The sequence below is a fragment of the Bos javanicus genome, chromosome 8 (genome assembly GCF_032452875.1).
Source record: "Bos javanicus breed banteng chromosome 8, ARS-OSU_banteng_1.0, whole genome shotgun sequence".
NCBI classification, from domain to species: domain Eukaryota; kingdom Metazoa; phylum Chordata; class Mammalia; order Artiodactyla; family Bovidae; genus Bos; species Bos javanicus.
In genome coordinates this window covers 46,103,841-46,120,739 of record NC_083875.1, presented here as the reverse complement: position 1 = coordinate 46,120,739, position 16,899 = coordinate 46,103,841, and the positions used below count along the sequence as shown (strand labels likewise).

Here is a 16,899-nt window from a genome sequence, read left to right as displayed (position 1 = left end):
ATCCTGACTCAGGGACCAAACCCACGTCTCTTGCTTCTCCTGCATTAGCAGGCAGATTCTTTACCACTAGAACTACCTGGGAAGCCCTTCTTTGTCACAAGAGCCAATATATGGAAGCAACCTAAATATTCATCAACAGAGAAATGGATGAAGAATATGTGGTACATATATACAATGGAGTATTACTCAGCCATTAAAAGAACAAAATCACGTCATCTGTGGCAACATGGACGGACCTAGAGAACATCACACTAAGTCAGGTGGAGAAAGACAAATATCACATGATATACCTCATGTGAAATTTTTAAAAAAATGATATAAGTGAATTATTTATAAAACAGAAACAGACTTACAGATATCGAAAACAAACTTATGGTTACCCAAAGGGGAAACACGGAGGGGAGGGATGAATCAGTAACTTGCAACGAACACACACACACGACTACTATGGATAAGGCAGATAACCAGCAAGGACCTACGGTACAGCACCGGGAGCGCTACTCAATATTCTGCAATGACCTATAAAAACTCTAAAAAAATGAATATATGTATATGTATAACTGAATCACTTTGCTATACATCTGAAATGAACACATTGCAAATCAACTAACTTATCAATTTATACATCCATTAAAAACATTATAAAAATATGTATAATTGAATCACTTTGCTACATACCTGAAACTAACACAACACTGCAAATCAATTTATCAATTTATATGTCAGTTAAAAAACAAAGACAAAAAACTAACTTCGTTTACTTTCAAGTTTCTGAAATCTGGAGAGATTAGACAGACATTCCCAAAACATAATTATTCTTACAGAGTTCACCTTAAAAGTTCTCCCCCTCCCCCATGCCCTCACTCTTAGAGATCACTCAGGGTTAAACTTCCTGAGAGTCCAGGTATATCATTTACATCACAAAGGCACAAGAGGATAAATACCTGCTTCTTCCAGAGAGCTAGCTTAACCAATTACAAAGCCTGGCATGCTGCAGTTTATAGGGTCGCAGAGTCGGACATGACTGAGCGACTGCAATAACAGCCCTTTGATACAATATCAGAGCCCATACAGACCACTGTTCCCCAGATCTCTTGGCAGTCCCCATTCATCAGGGACGGCCACCACAGGGCCCCACATACTAGTGGACGGCCACCCTGGGATTTCCCCAACTTGCAGGGTCACCCTCGGAACTTTTAGAACCCACGTGTTAGTGGACATGTGGTTCTAATCCTGGCTACCCCAGGATTACACCTGCAACTTTTGTAACCAAGCAAGACCCTGTGGGGCCTTCCCAGGACAGGCCTTCCCCCATATCCTCTGCTTCAGCTCCTCTCTGAAGTACCTAGATGATATTTGGTACACATTTCCTGAGTCGTTTTGCTGATGTAAAAAACCTCTCCTGGAGGACAGGAGCACAGAGCCCCAGGCCTCCTAGAGCCTAAGGACTGATAATGTTAACCCCTGTGACACCACCAGTCAATCAGAGAATTGTGCACAAGCTGATCACAGACCCTGCAACACCCCCTCCGTCACCCGGCTTTTAAAAGTGCTTTGCAGAAAACCTTCAGGAGGCTCAAGGCTTTTTAGGACATGAGTCACCTCTCTCCTCGAATGGGCCTTGCAACAAACCGTTCTCTGCTTCAAACTCTGACTTTTCAAACTTGTGTTAACACTTTCGGGCCCCACATGCTAGTGGACGTTCCCGCCCCTGCCCCACAACATTTCATTCCCTGTTCTGTAGTCCCCGCCGTCTCGGCACTCGTGGGGAGTCTTCTCCGTCATCTGCTGGCTGCTTCTCCAATTGTTGGGATGCGCCCAGCAAGCCTACAGTCTGTACTGGCCCAGCCTCAAGACGGTAGAAAGAGCCCAGAGTCAGTGACAGAGACATCAATGGTCTAAAATTGGGGGAGCTTACTTTTCTGAAGCAATATCCTGGAGCAACACCCCAATGTGTGGGGGGGCCAATGGTGGCCAGGACATGGCGGCAGGCTTCACTCCCAAGTGGGAGAAGCCTTTCAATTTATAGGAGAATTGAAATCAGGTTGGCTCATTGGTTACCAGGGAAACCAGCAGGGGGGGTCCACTCCTCACTGCCCCCTTGATAAGAACAATCACCAGCTGGGGCCTTGGCTGCTGCTGCTGCTGCTGCTAAGTCACTTCAGTCGTGTCTGACTCTGTGCGACCCCATAGACGGCAGCCCACCAGGCTTCCCCCTCCCTGGGATTCTCCAGGCAAGAACACTGGAGCGGGTTGCCATTTCCTTCTCCAATGCATGAAAGGGAAAAGGGAAAAGTGAAAGTGAAGTCGCTCAGTCGTGTCCAACTCTAGTGACCCCATGGACTGCAGCCTACCAGGCTTCTCCATCCATGGGATTTTCCAGGCAAAAGTACTGGAGTGGGGTGCCATTGCCTTCTCCGTGGGGCCTTGGGGGAATAGGTAAAAAAAGGTCAGTCATGTGAGCAGGGTGTAGGTAAAGCAAGCACTGGTCATGCAGGGGTTGTACAGAGAGCAAAAAGACAGCCATCTTGGGTGGCTGACCATGCGCTGAATTATGAAGGTTATCTTGAAAACTACCATAGTTAGTAAGGGAAGGGCTCGCAATAAATGTTAGTTATGATTACTACTTTGAAGTCATGTATTGGTGTTAATGTTTCAATTCCTATGAGTTCCAGTGGTATACTTCCTTTACCTTTCCATAGCTCTGCAGACAAAAAAGAATGTTACTTGCAATTCAGAAAACAAAGAATACTGCCTGCTATTCCAGTAAACAAGGGATATTACCTGCTATCAGCCACTGCACTGCAGCTGTCCCTAATTTTGTGCACAGAGGTGAACTCAGGGTGGAGAAAAACAGGATATCAGGCCTAGATAGTTAAGATGCATGTCTAAAGAACAATGTCAAGGAGCCCAGATTCTTACATCCTCTTACACATTGAAAAACACCAAAACCATTACCTTGAGATATCTGGGTTTTTTGGTAATCAGTCAGTAGTAATCTTTTGATATCATTCTAGCTTTTTTTTTCCCCCAACAAATACTCCTATACATCCTGGCCCTCCCTTACCTCTTTGGAACAGTCCCTCAGAGCTCTCAGCAGCAGTCAAGAGAAATGTTAACTTTGCAGTTATTATTATTTGTGGTGTTAGTTGCTCAGTCATGTCCAACTCTTTGCGATCCCATGGACTGTAGCTTGCCAGGCTCCTCTGTCCATGGGATTTCCCAAGCAAGAATACTGGAGTGGGTTGCCATGCCCTCTCCAGGGGATCTTCCCAACGCAGGGATGGAACTCAGGTGTCCTGCACTGCAGGCAGATTCTTTACCATCTGAGTCACCAGGGAAGGTCTGTCCTTCTCCCCCTGCTCAGCATTCTCCCCTCAGTACCTGGCTCACTCCCTGCTACTCAGGAGCTCAATTAATACCTGCTGAAAGAGTGGGAAGATGAAGTCTCCTGCAGAAAGAAATGCAAGACATGCAATGCCGTCTGGCCCCAGACTTGGAGAGTCATAGGGAGGAAATTGACTTAAACAAAGATGCCCTTGTCCAGGCCCCTAATCTCACCCTCTTCGCCCGGGGAGGTGGAGATGTGCTCCTTTGTTCTGCGTCCCCTGTTCCTTTCCTGCTGGGTGGAGGCCACAGCTGCCTTTTTCCTCTGCCAGTTCTTCCTAGTCCTAAAGGGCTCACCAGCGTGTAGGACCGTGGCAGTGTGGGCTTCTCTGTGAGGGGAGCCTCAGCTGTCAGGCACCTTTGGAGACTCATGAACCCTGAGGCTGTCTGCCTGCCCTTCTTCTCCCAGTCCATCAATTCCTCCCACTCCATCAATGTCCACACGGAACCACACAGAACTGGCAAACTCAGGCTAGAGGGAGAACCCTGACCAGCACCATGCAAAGCGTGGGCTGCAGATCAGCCAAGAACTCTTTGTTCCTGATCCCTGACAAGCGCAAGCTCGGAAAATGAAGGTGTTTTGAAATGTTAACTGGATAGAGTTCTATTATGACTGTTGAATCTAATAATTTAATAAGGGGGTCAAAGGAGCCATTAAGCCATGGAAAGACATGGAGGAAAGTTCCATGCATAATACTAAGTGAAAGATGCTAATCTGAAGCAGCTTTCTATTCTGTGCTCCAACTACATGACATTTTGGAAAAAACAAAATCATGGAGGCAGTAAAGGTTGGTTGCCAGGGGTTGTAGGGAAGAGCACTAAGGATATTTAGGGCAGACAGAGTGTTCTGTATGATATTATAATGGTAGTTGGGTTTTCCCTGGTGGCTCAGTGCTAAAGAATCTGGCTGCCAAAGCAGGAGATGTGGGTTTGATCCTTGGGTAGGGAAGAACCCCTGGAGTAGGAAATGACAACCCACTCCAGAATTCTTGCTGAGATAATCCCGTGGACAGAGGAGCCTGACGGGCTACAGTCCATGGGGACACAGCTGAATGACTGAACACATTATAATGGTAGATACATGTCCTTCATTTGTTAAAACTCATAGACTATACAACACCAACAGTGAACCCCTGTATAAACTATGGATTTTGGGTGAGAATCACACCAATATCAGTTTGATTATGATGCATATACAACTCTGGCGAGGGATGTTGATTGTGGGTGAGTCTGTGCATGTGTTGGGGCAAGAAGTTTACGAGAATACTCGTTTTGCTGTGAACCCACAATTGCTCTTAAAATCTAAAACAAGGGGGTGGTTACATTTCATATACCTTTTTATAAATTACTATTATTTCAGTTTCCTGGTAAACCACTGTGTGTTCAGTCTGTCGGTTGTGTCCAACACTTTGGGACCCCATGAACTGTAGCCAGCCAGGCTCCTCTGTCCAAGGAATTTTCCAGACAAGAATACTGAAGTGGGTTGCCATTTCCTATTGCAGGGGATCCTCCTGACCCAGGGGTCGAACCTGAGTCTCTTGCACTGACAGGCAGATTCTTGGCCACTGAGCCACCTGGGAAGCCCATGGTAAATCACTGTGTAGACTGAATGTTTATGTCCCCTCAAAAACCATGTGTTGAAGCCCTAATTCCCAGTGTCATGGTAATTGGATGTGGGACCTTTGGCAGAGGACTGAGTTTAGATGAGGTCATGAGGGTGAAGCTCCCATGATGAGATTAGTGCCCTCACAAGAAGATGAAGAGACCAGAGCTCACTCTCCACCATGTGAGGACACAGCAGGAGGTGGCTGTCTGTAAGCCAGGAAGAGGGCTTTTCTCACCAGATGCTGAATCATCTGGCACTTTGATCTTGAACTTCCTGGCCTCTAGAACTGTGAGAAATAAATATTTCCATTGTTTAAGCCACCCAATCTGTGGTATGCTGTTATGGCAGCCTGAGCTGCCATGACAGTTTACACTCAGTTTGTTATAATTTACAAACCTTCTTGGTCTGAGGCAGGTTGGAAGGGAAAAAACTGGTTCTTCACCCCAGTTTGAGAAGCTCTGACCCACACCAGCAGCCCTGGTCCAGGAGCCAGAAGTCCTGGTCTCCTGCCACTGTTCTGCATTTAGCTCTCTGCCTCAGTTTCTCCATCTGCCAACTGAAGAAGCAGTGTGACTGGATCTAGTCAATGTGGCTGTTCAGCAAACGCTGCCCCTCCCACTGAGTATGCGCAACCTCAGGTAGTTAGGGGCCACAGACCACTTCCCCATCCCTAACTGCTAGTTGGAACTTTCAAGAGAAAGCAAGCCTTGGGGAAATTCTGCCAGCCAGACACAAATACTCACTAGCAAGCCTGCACGGAACAGCTCATAAGCTTGGGAAAATCTTGCTCTGTCCTCAGACACTCAGACACACAACTTGCATGAAAGGCTGAGGCAAAGACAACATTCTGAAGAAGCAGCCTGTGACCTGATCCATCTGTGACCTGATCCATGTGACAGTCTCATGAAGTGGAAACGAGTCTCTCATTCCACGCTGATGCAGAACTGACTGTCCCGTGCTGAGTCAGCCAAGATCCTGAACATCATTTATTTCACCAGTGAAAAGACCCCTCGTGCCAATTAATCAATTGCTGGTATAATTTTGATAACTACTTTTGAGATGTTTTGTTACCACATCTGGACTGGATTCTTAAGGTACTCTAAGTGCAAAAGGGCTGCCTTCCCTGGTACATTCAATTACGCACGCACATGAATATCACATTGTTAATGTTGCTATACTTCAAAGTATATTACAGGGAACTATACTACTTTATATTAACCTATAAGAGAAAAGGATCTGAAAAAGAATATATATTCATGTATGTGTGCTAAGTCATTTCAGTCGTGTCTGACTCTTTGCAACCCCATGGACTGTAGCCTGCCAGGCTCCTCTGTCCATGGGATTCTCCAGGCAAGAATACTGGAGTGGGTTGCCATTTCCTTCTCCAGGGGTTCTTTCTGACCCAGGGATCGATACTGCATCTCTTACATCTCCTGCATTGGCAAGTGGGTTCTTCATCACTAGCGCCGCCTGAGAAGTTCGTGTGTGTGTGTGTGTGTGTGTGTGTGTGTGTATAACTGAATCACTTTGCCATATACCTGAAATCAATAGTTTAAATCAACTATGAAAAAGAAAGTGAAAGTATTAGTTGCTCAGTTGTGTCTGGCTCTTTTCATCAAGTATTAAAATTTTTTAAATTAAAAATAAATAATTTTTGAAAGTATATCACACCCAGCAACCTCACAGGGAGATGAATTGCATGGCCTCTAAGTTCCCTCCCAGGGCAAATATATATTGTAATATACATTTTTTTACTTTCATATTCCTTAAAGCCTGAGAAGCAAGGCCGAAGTCAGCTATCTGAGTTCACTAATACCTTCAGATCCTGGAAATACATGGGACAGACCCCAGGCTGCGGGTCAACTCTCCAAAGCTGAGGCAGGTCTTCACTTCCTCCTGAGGCTCATCAGATGATGCCCCTTTCCTTTTCTGGTTGTTTCTCCTTCCTTTTCTTCGGATGGCTGGGACCACCTTGTGACTGTTCCCTGAAGGCTATAGGCAGACACTGCCCACACCTGAAGACCCCACCTACCTTCGTGGAGCCTTCGAGGTACATGGTGAGGTCCGCAGTGGCAGGTGGAAGTGAGTGGGAAGGACTTCAGAAGGGAGATGGAAAGGGATGCTCTCCCGTAAGCCTAGAAAGGTGAGAAAGGCCAGCCACGGCCGAGAGGGCCAAGGCAGTCCTTCTCTCCCCAGCCATGGAGTGGGAGCAGCAAATTGGTGACTGAGAGTGACTGAGAGCATGTGGACCTCATCTGGAGCCACAGGTTGGGGAAAATAAACAGCAGTAAAGGAGAACAACCAGACGGGGCTACACAGGCAGTTTATGGTGATGGCGAGCTTGAGCGGGGGCTTGTACCACAGTGGAGACCCTCAAAGAGGGCAGGGGTTGCCCCAGAGAAGTGGACCAAGCCCCAGCTATGATGCTGACAGCGAGGGCTTCCAGGAAAGACTGCTCACTTGCATGGGGAATTCAGTGCCTGGGCACAGGCAGATGAGAAGGGAGAAACCGTCATTCTGGGAAGCCCCTATAAACGTCCTCTATAAACACAGCCCGCCCCAGGAGAGTAGGCCAGATCCCACCCTGGCTACAGCCCCCCATCTCTCCCTCTTCTCTTGCCCACTTTCCACCCCAGCTCCATGCCTCCAGTCTCTTCCCTCTTTTTAACTCAGTCCCATGACCTCATCCCAGTTTCCACTCTGGCCTGGTTTGTTGGCTTGGAACAGAGGGAGTCTGTACTTTCACAAACCAGGCTAGAAGTCTCAGCAACCACTCTCTCACAGAAACATGAAATGGCAGACTGCTCCTATTTGGGAGGTCGAAGAATGGAGTGCTTCCTAGAGATGATTGGCTTGGGTGGCATCTCTAGCACTTAACTTCTGAATTACTGAACCTCATTTTCCTCATCTGTAAAACGGGGACAATCACAGCTTCCATCTCGTAGGCTGCTGTGAGGGTGACACGAGACTGTAAAGCCCCCAGCACAGTACCCAGGGCCCAGGCGGTGCCCAGAAAGGTCAGCCAGCCTCAGTGCATAGCCTCTGTGTTTAGCTCCTCACTGCCACCTTATTCCATATCTTGCCCTAAACTAGTCTCCACGTGGCATGGTGATCATCTGAAATATAACTAAATCTGTACTCTTCTGCTGCAAACTCTTCCATCATATCTCACTGTTAGCAAAAAATCCAGCCTGAAGTTCTTCTTGCCTCTCCCCTCGTTATGGGCTGCAGTCACCATGGTCTCTAGCACTGGGGGTCCTTCCACTGGCTGTTCCCTGCACCTCAAACACTCTTCCGTGACCCTCAAAGTCAAGTCCAGCTCAAATGTCATTCCTCAAAGAAGCCCTCTCTAATGCCCTCCTTCCTTCTTGGCACTAATCCTCAACCTATAATCACCTTACTGATTTCTTGCTCACGGCCCCAGGGGAAGGCAGCTCCATGAAGCCCAGCACTGGCTGAATGCATGAAGGAAGCATTGTTATCCAAGGAGCTTGGGTGCTTTTGAGATTAAGCTGGTTTGGTGGCCTGCCCAGGCCTACCCACCTGACTGCTCCAAGTCCCAAACCCATCATAAAGATAAGGCCTGGCCACCTATACATAAACAAATATTACACAGTGAGCCTGGAGGTCCAAGGTAAACATTTTTATTCTCAGTTCTGCCTTAGCTATCTCTAGTTTTGCAAGCATGAATAAATGGAATCAACAAGAATTCTCTCCCAAATTTCTTTCATCAAAATTTGTCACCAAACAAGTTTCCTGTTTTCCCTAAGAGAATGGGATTTGAAAGTGATCTAACACGAGGCTTGACGATCACAGAATATCGGGGTCCATCACCCTGCTTCTGGGCCAGCTCCACTCTCACTTGGCAGCAAGTACATAGCAGCCAGCACATGTGCCCTTCCAGAGAAGGCAAGAGCTCAGTGCAGAAGAGAATCGTGAGGGGCACCGCAGGCACCAAATCCTGAGCCGCTGCTGCCCACAGCCGGGCGGACCAGGCAGAGGAGCTTTGGGCTTCATTCAGTCTCCCACTCGGTGTATCCAAAAGATAAATGGGCCAGAAGAACTCGTCATTCCTCCGTCAAGGGCCTGCAGCCAGCAGAAAGGAGAACCCGGGAGCCCAGGAGCAGGAATAAATGTTTTCCGGAGTGCCCCCCTCTTTCTGAGGAGAAGCCGGAAGGGCACCCTAACTCCCAGTCAGGAAACAGACAGGGAACCCGTCCCCTGAAGAGGCTCCCTGCCTTCCAGGGCCCACCTGTCTTCCTGCTCCTCAGGAGCCCCGGCCCTGCAGCCTCACAGGACAGTCTCTCGGATGACGCCGATGAGGCTGTGCGGCCTCTCGGCCTCAGCTCGCCGGGGCCTCCTCTCAGCCAGGGGCCTCCCCGCGGGGACGAAGGTGCTCAGATCTCCGCAGCTCCGCAGGTGCAGCAGGCCGGGCTGTTTCCGCGAGGGCAGCACCAGGGCCCTGGCAGTGCTGGGCTGCATCGGGGCCATGATCTTTAGGAGAATAAACAGGGTGACAAGAGGTTAAACTTAACCTGATGTGGTCCTCAGACCTGCCTCCAATATCTACCAAGGTTATGTTCAGTTTGGGGTAGGGGCCTCAGTGGTAAAGAATCTGCCTGCCAAGCAGGAGATGCAGGTTTGATCTCTGGATTGGGAAGATCCCCTGGAGAAGAAAATGGCAACCAACCCACTCCAGTATTCTTGCCTGGAAGTCCTATAGACAGAGAAGCCTAGTGGGCTATAGTCCATGGTGTCCCAAAGAGTTGGACATGATTTTAGTTGCCTTGGGGAAGAGAAAAGGGTGTTTTCCCAAAGTGGAACCCACTTGAAATTCCAAAGAGTCTTTTAACATACTGCTTCTTTTCTGAAGTTCCTAAGAAATTCCCCCAATTTTCTATTATTTCCCCAGTAGGCCTGCCACACTTACTGACTTATCTACTGCATAAGTCTATATCTACTTTATATTTAACATTCTTCTTATCGCCTTTTGTTCCAATTTTCCCGTGATTCTCACTGGGTCTGCACATCACTGGAGAGGAGGGGAGCTTGTCAGAAACATAGAATCCCTGCTCCCCCCACAGCAGTTCTGACAGGGGAGTCTGGAACGGGTGTGGGCATCTGTATCATTAAAAGTGTATCACAAGGTGATGCTGCTAAACCTGCAAATTTTATAACCACTGGTCTGGTTAAGTTTATGTCAACTTAAACCAATGTGTTTCTAATTGATCTGATAACACTTCAATAAAAAACATGATAAATCTCCTAAAAACTAGAACCATTTATTAATAACTCTTAAGAGTGTTTCTACTGCTAGATCTATTTTGCAAGGTAGCACACACATCACTTCTAAATATAACATAAAAAGGCAAAAATGGGCAATCTCTGATCCAGTTGAGACTAATAAGGGGAGAACCGTCAAATTTTTAAAATTACACAGTCATGTCTATATGACATATTGCTGTAAGCACCTTGGAGAAAAATCAAGTGCTTTATTACCATCTAATATCACAAAACAATCATCAGGATGACTTGTCATTTAGTTTGCACCATTTAGAGATTCTAAGGTCATTAAAAGTTTAATTCCCCCAAAATATGGGACATTAAATTTTTCCAATACTCTATTATTATATTTGTCTCTATAGCTGTTTCCTGACTAAGAAGAAAATTCTAACATTCATAGATGTCTACTATTATTACATGGTTGTCTATTATTATTACATGCTAAGTTAGGACAAGTGGTTTGGATATTGGTAAAAATGTAAATGGATATATAAAACCACATTCCAGGGACTTTCTGGTGGTCCAGTGGTTAAGATTTCACGTTCCAATGTGGGGGCTGCAGGTTCATCTCTGGTCAGGGAGCTAAGATCTCACATACCTCCTTGCCAAAAAAAGCAGAATATAAACGACAGAAGCAACACTGTAACAAATTCAGTAAAGACTTTAAAAATGATCCACATCAAAAAAAAAAAAAAATCTTTAAAAAATAACACGTTTCAGTAATACTAGAGAAGGAGAAAATGTGCAAAGCTGAGCAGAGTCAGAAATAAACGCTCCCTTCCCCTTGTCCCTGCATCCTTCTCTCCGAGGAGTGGTGTGGCCTTATGACACCTGACTACTGGGGTTCCGTTCTGGAAGCCCCGGCAGGTGGCACAAAGTCTATTACAATAACCTTGTACCTGAACTTTGACCCAGTCTATGCAGAAAGACCTAGCAAACATTCATAGTGATAGCACCTGCTGAGCTATTAGTAAAATCTATCAAAAAAGCTATCAGTGTCTGTTCTTTCTCCTCAAAGCCATCTTCCATCAAGCAAGACTTTGCAGAAGGTCCAGACCAACAGCTCCACAGACGCTCTAGCTCTCACCTCCCCAGAACTTGGCAGCTCCGAACACTTGCTTCTGTTTATCAGGCAACTCGGGCTGAACACAAGGAAGGGGGCAGGGAGTGGCATCTGGAGTAGACCAGGAACATGCACACAGAAATCTCTCTTCTACACAGGCAACCAGCTGGAACTGACCTAGGACCACTGGTTGACCATTTTTCTAGAAAGCAAACAAGAGTCCATGGTTCATGTTCCTCTTCACACAGCTGCTCTCCAACTCCCCACGTTCCCTGACAGACGGCACAGAATTTGACTTCAGTAAGAAGAGGCCAGTGGGTGGGAAAAGGAACAGAGAAGAAAGCAAGATGGGGATTTGTTCACTCTGCCTCAGAAACACACCCAGGGAAACAGTAGCTGGCAATGACCCTGAGAATCAGGCCAACTCAACTCAAGAAGTATCTGGGGGCTTCCCTGGTGGCTCAGTGGTAAAGACTCTGCCTGCCAATGCAGGAGAAACGGGCTCAATCTCAGATCCAGGAGGATCTCACATGCCCTGGAGCAACTAAGCCAGTGCACCACAACTCTTGAGCCTGTGCTCTAGAGCCCAGGAAGCACAACCACAGAAGCCCACGTGCCGACTACTAGAGCCCATGAGACCTAGAATGCACACTCCCCAACAACAGAAGCCTCCGCAGTGAGATGCCCGAGCACGACAACTAGAGAACAGCCCCCTCTGATGCAACCAGAGAAAGCCCACACACAGCAAAAACCCAGCACAGCCAAAAAGAAATAAATAAAATTCTATAAAAAAGAAGTATCTGATGGGCATGTAACACCCCCAGGCACAGCCAAGTAACACCTATGAGCCACTATTCATTGAGGTCTCCAATGGCCACCCCAGACACAGAGGACAGAGCAAATGTCCAAAGGCAAACACTGCTTTTGAAAGAGACGAGTGAGGGAAGTTGTGACCATTCTGACTTCTCATCAGGGGCAAATCCCATTCACTCAAAAATGCGGGTGTATAGACCACTCACCCCAACCCTTCACCTTCCAGATGAGAAACTGGACACCCAAGTGGGATATTTACAGGTCCAGTTTTATCTTTTCACCTGCAACTTGTTTGGGGATTGCTATGTGTTTTGATCCCTGCAAAGGAAAATGTGCTTATTCCTTTAAGTCTATCAGTTTAGGTAATCTCGCCAAACATTTCATGGGAACTGTGACCAGCCCCCAGCATCTTGTCAGTATTAAAATTCACATATTTCCATTATTGTCAAAGGGCTGAAAAAACATGCCAGATCAAAGGAAACTTTCAACTTAGGAAATGGAATGTTGATCATACTCTGCACTCCACAGAGCCCTTGCTCTCATCCTAGGCTGCTCCCTTTCTTTTTTTCCAGGCATGCTTCCATTTTCCAGGAAAATCGTTTTCTCTTCTCTTGGGCCAAGAAGGTTGTGGAAAAGTCACCACTCCCGAAAAGAAAGCAGGTCCGCTTCTTCCTCTCCCTCCCCAGACCTCCTAACCCCTTAATACAGCCCATTTTCCTTGAAATGGTGACCATGGATTTCCTGTGCCTTGGGCAGGAAACCAGAGAAGCTGCTTCAGCTACTATGGAAACAAGTTGTCTGACTTATACCTGATACCAATAATAAAACTACCTGTTCTAGAAAACTGGCACTCGTGATAGCTTCCTCCATGTGCTCCTCATCAGACTTCAGAACAGATTTGATGTTTTCTACAAGTTCATGGATGTCCGGGGTCATGGTGCAGGAGGACTGCTCCAGGAACCTCGCCACCAGCAGCTTAGTGTCCATGTAAGACTTGTAATCTATCAAAGACCTTGGTCTGCATCTTGAAGCTCGGGATCTCAACCTTCTCCTTAAGGTCACTGCAGCCAAGTCCAGTCTTCCCTCAGTCTGAGTCGCAGCCTCACAGCTGAGCACAGGGACGGCTGTGGACAGAGACAAATAACATGTTCCTGTTGGCCAAGTCCTGTGAACACATCTGTACCTGAAACAGCACAGATCATGAAACTCCATGTGGAAAGCATGTGACAGGTGCCAGCAGTCATGCATGTCTTGCTTTTCCTCTTGCAGAAGGAAGAGGAAAGAAAGAAAAACCCAACGACTGTGACATGAGATTATTCCCTGAAGTGTAACTTCAACAGGACATGTCCCCCAAATATTTTATTATGCCACATAAAAAGATAACCATCAGGGTAAACATAGCTGATAGAGAAGAGCATCCAGAATGCATATCATAATGGAACAAAGGTTTCATGGGGTGATGACCAATATATGGGGATGGTTTGCACAGGCAGAAAAAACATGGTTGACCAAAGGAAGAACATTCCACAGGGTAGGATGAAGAAGCCACTGAAAGAGAGGGACCGAGGAGAGATGAGACTTGTGGGATGAATGGAACGCTCTGCTCACACTGACTGTACCTTTGTCCTAAACATCCTGGGGAGCACTGTCCTGACTTACAGTATCAACATCACAGCATGGCTGGCGGTGGTGCGATGGCTGACTGTTACAGAAAGACAAATCTAGTGCAGAAATCCAGATCAGCACACGTCATTCTGGAAGTCCACAGCAGGCCTGGGAAATCCACCACGGGCTCTAATGTCCACAACTGCCTGCTTCGGCAAGGGTACAAGGACTGGCAGGACATTACTGCACCGGCAGGTGGGGGCAACGAAGTCAGGCCTGGTCTCCACGTGTTCATAAGCCAGCCAGCAGCCTTCAGTGTGCGCGACACTGGAGATTTTCAGTCTATGAAGGTCTGATGTGCAGCAATTTAGATACTGAAGGAAGAAAGGAGGCAGGGACTGGGAGAACAGGTAGAGGCAGGGGCACATTCCTTTTCCTCTGGAGAAAGGTGTGAGGAGCTCTAAGCAGGGGATGGCACCTTCCGTGGCTGCCATGCACACAACACAGAGGGCAGGAGTCTTCCGGGACCACTTGCTAGAGACACTCATGTGTGAGCAAGACAGTCAGGCACTGCGCTGTCACTCAAAGGCGACCCGGTCCCGTCCACCGCAGAGACTCCAACAGGTAAACACGTGTCGTCCTCACCCCTGCAGTGCTGCAGAGGGGGAGCAAGTTCTAGAAAGACGTGCAGACTAAGCTGCGCAGACAGCCGAGCTCCTGTGGAAATTGCAGGTGGCCATCTCAAGTCCTCAGCTTGCCAGATGGGCAGAGGACCCCAAGGTGAAGACGGGTCTGGGGAGCTGCCGGGGTCTGCTGAGGGGCAGAGGGTGCTCAGTCCCAGGCAGGCCTCCTCCCCGCTCAGAAGCCACTGGAGAGACAAGAGGAGCATTCTCTCTGGCTCCCACATGGTCAGTTCAGAGCTGTGGCAAATAACACAGGTTGTCAGAGGGACGGAACCCAACTAGGGGTGACATGGGGCCCAGGGCAGAGCAGAGCCAGAGGGTTTCAAAGCGGTATTTGCACAGAGCTTGAAGAGAGCACAGGTCACCGAAAGAAGCCTCTGTTACTGGGATTACAGAAGATTTTCATTTTCTTCCTTTTTTTCCTTATTTTTTAAAATAATTTTCTACAATGAAGAAGTATTTAGAGATGTTCAGGTAGTCATATATTTAGAAAAGAAGATTCAAGATTAATTCAAGTTTTTAAAAATTTCTGATTATTAAAATTAAAAATTTTTCAAATACCATCTATACACAAACTGAAAACAGAAAGGGAGAGAGATGGAGTGTGACTTTCACTCTATCCAAAGTTCTTAGAGCAAGGTCAGATTTAAATAATTCAATCTACTCATACACAATAAAAAGATAATTAGTGTCAAATTATAGAAGAAGGGGGAAAATAACACCCGTTTGACTTTTTCCTGGAGAGAGAATCTTAGTTCCCACGAGACTTTGAGCATCTAAGGAATCAGACCTACATTTCACTGCTTTCTTCATGTGGCACCAACACGGTATCACATGCAACCCAATGCTTGATACTGACTTGACAAGAAAAATTCCTACCAGCCGGGAAAGATGTGGTAGATATCTATCCCTAAGATGCATGCAGAATTTGCTATTTTGCCAAGACCTCTTAGCCCCCCTCCAAGCTTTGTCTTGAACTATAGAGCCTTGGGCGGCCAGAGCCACTCAGCACCTGTGGGCAAGTACGCACAGTGCCCTGCGGAGAGCCTGGGGGATGGCATCACCTCTCTCTGCAGAATGATGTAGCACAGGATCACTCTTGGATCTTGTCCTCAGGGGTCGGAGGGCTCTCCAGCTCCTCGCCGGACACAGCTGGTTTGTGTTGGGAGTTGGTATGGATGCACTTTCTTCTCCAGGTGTGGCAGGAATATCCCCACCTGATTTTTTTTTTTAGGAGAAGAAACAGATTATTTCACCAGCTAGAGCCTTCAAAATGTTGGGCAGGAAACACCTGTGAGCCCCAACCTGCTAGGATAAGGGTAGTCCAGTTAATGATATTTACTTAGGCGGTGGGCCCAGAACATTTTTATTTGGCAGCACTATGGGAAATGCTGCCTCCCCAAACTACCCTTCCACACCTAAAACAAACAAACAAAAAACTTTAGAACCAAGGGCAGAAAAACAAGCCATACCCAAATGACTAAAAAGGTGCTTAGAATCTTCTGCAGTGAAGCATGCTGGTGTGGCACTGGAAAGGTCCCTGCCATTTCCCCCTTCTGACTATTCAGGTTGAGCTAGATTAGGTGGAAGGGAACACCTGTACAGGTGAGGTGTACAGGTGAGATGGCTGCCCTGGGGCTGCAGGCCAAATGCAGGCAGGGGAAGAGTCTGCGGACCGGGCTGTGAAACTCCTGGGAAGCCAGGTTAAAGAGCTAGTGGCCATTAAACGAATCAGTCAAAGCGCTCTGAAATTGGATGACTGCTGCTCAGGAAAATAAAATCCCATCATTTGTGAGCCCGAGTATTACTCTGGGAAATCTTTTTTTAAGAAATGGAAGGATTAAAAACATACTTAGGAAACAGAACCCTGCCTCATAATTCTACTTAAGATGGAAGGTGAACAGAGCAGAAACCTATTCCGAATGTTGCTGCTGAAAAATCACCTCTGTCTAAAATAGCTAAGAGTTAATCCATTATTTATCACCATCTGCAATTTTATCCTGTGAACAATTCTCTGGGCCATTTAAAACCTCTCCAAAGAGAGAAAGCGGTAACAATGTGCCCTTAAACTACAAGGATAAATGTAAATTGACTCTAGTATTTAATGGAGGATTGGGAACTGGCACTCAGCACATGTGAAGGCAGCATGACCTGGGTCCTGGGTTACAAATGAGTGAATCATTCCGCAATAGACGAAACTTTCTTTGTCCCTTTAAAAGAGCTCATCCTATCTTAACAGGAGAAAAAAAATCTTATATCAGAAAACAAAAGAATGCCAAATTATGGACCTAGAGAGTGTCATACTGAGTGAAGTAAGTCAGACAGAGAAGGAGAAATAGCATATGCCATCCCTTCTATGTGGAGTCAAAAAAGAAATGATACAAATGAACTTCCTCACAAAACAGAAATAGACTCATTGACTTAGAAAACAAACTTACGTTGTCAGTGGGGAAGGGATA

The 16,899-nt window shown here is 46.8% G+C and overlaps 1 protein-coding gene across 1 annotated transcript in view; it reads right to left on the bottom strand.

Annotated features, from left to right (window-relative positions):
• Positions 1–8,621: 8,621 nt before the first annotated feature.
• ENTREP1 (endosomal transmembrane epsin interactor 1) overlaps positions 8,622–16,899 on the bottom strand; it is a 76,601-nt gene continuing 68,323 nt past the window's right edge. The window contains exons 9-11 of the mRNA XM_061425498.1: positions 15,505–15,657; positions 12,984–13,276; positions 8,622–9,487 (exon numbers count right to left, since the gene is read on the bottom strand). Coding sequence (XP_061281482.1) covers positions 9,284–9,487; positions 12,984–13,276; positions 15,505–15,657 — 650 coding nt within the window. The 3' untranslated portion in view covers positions 8,622–9,283. The remainder of the gene's footprint in view (positions 9,488–12,983; positions 13,277–15,504; positions 15,658–16,899) is intronic.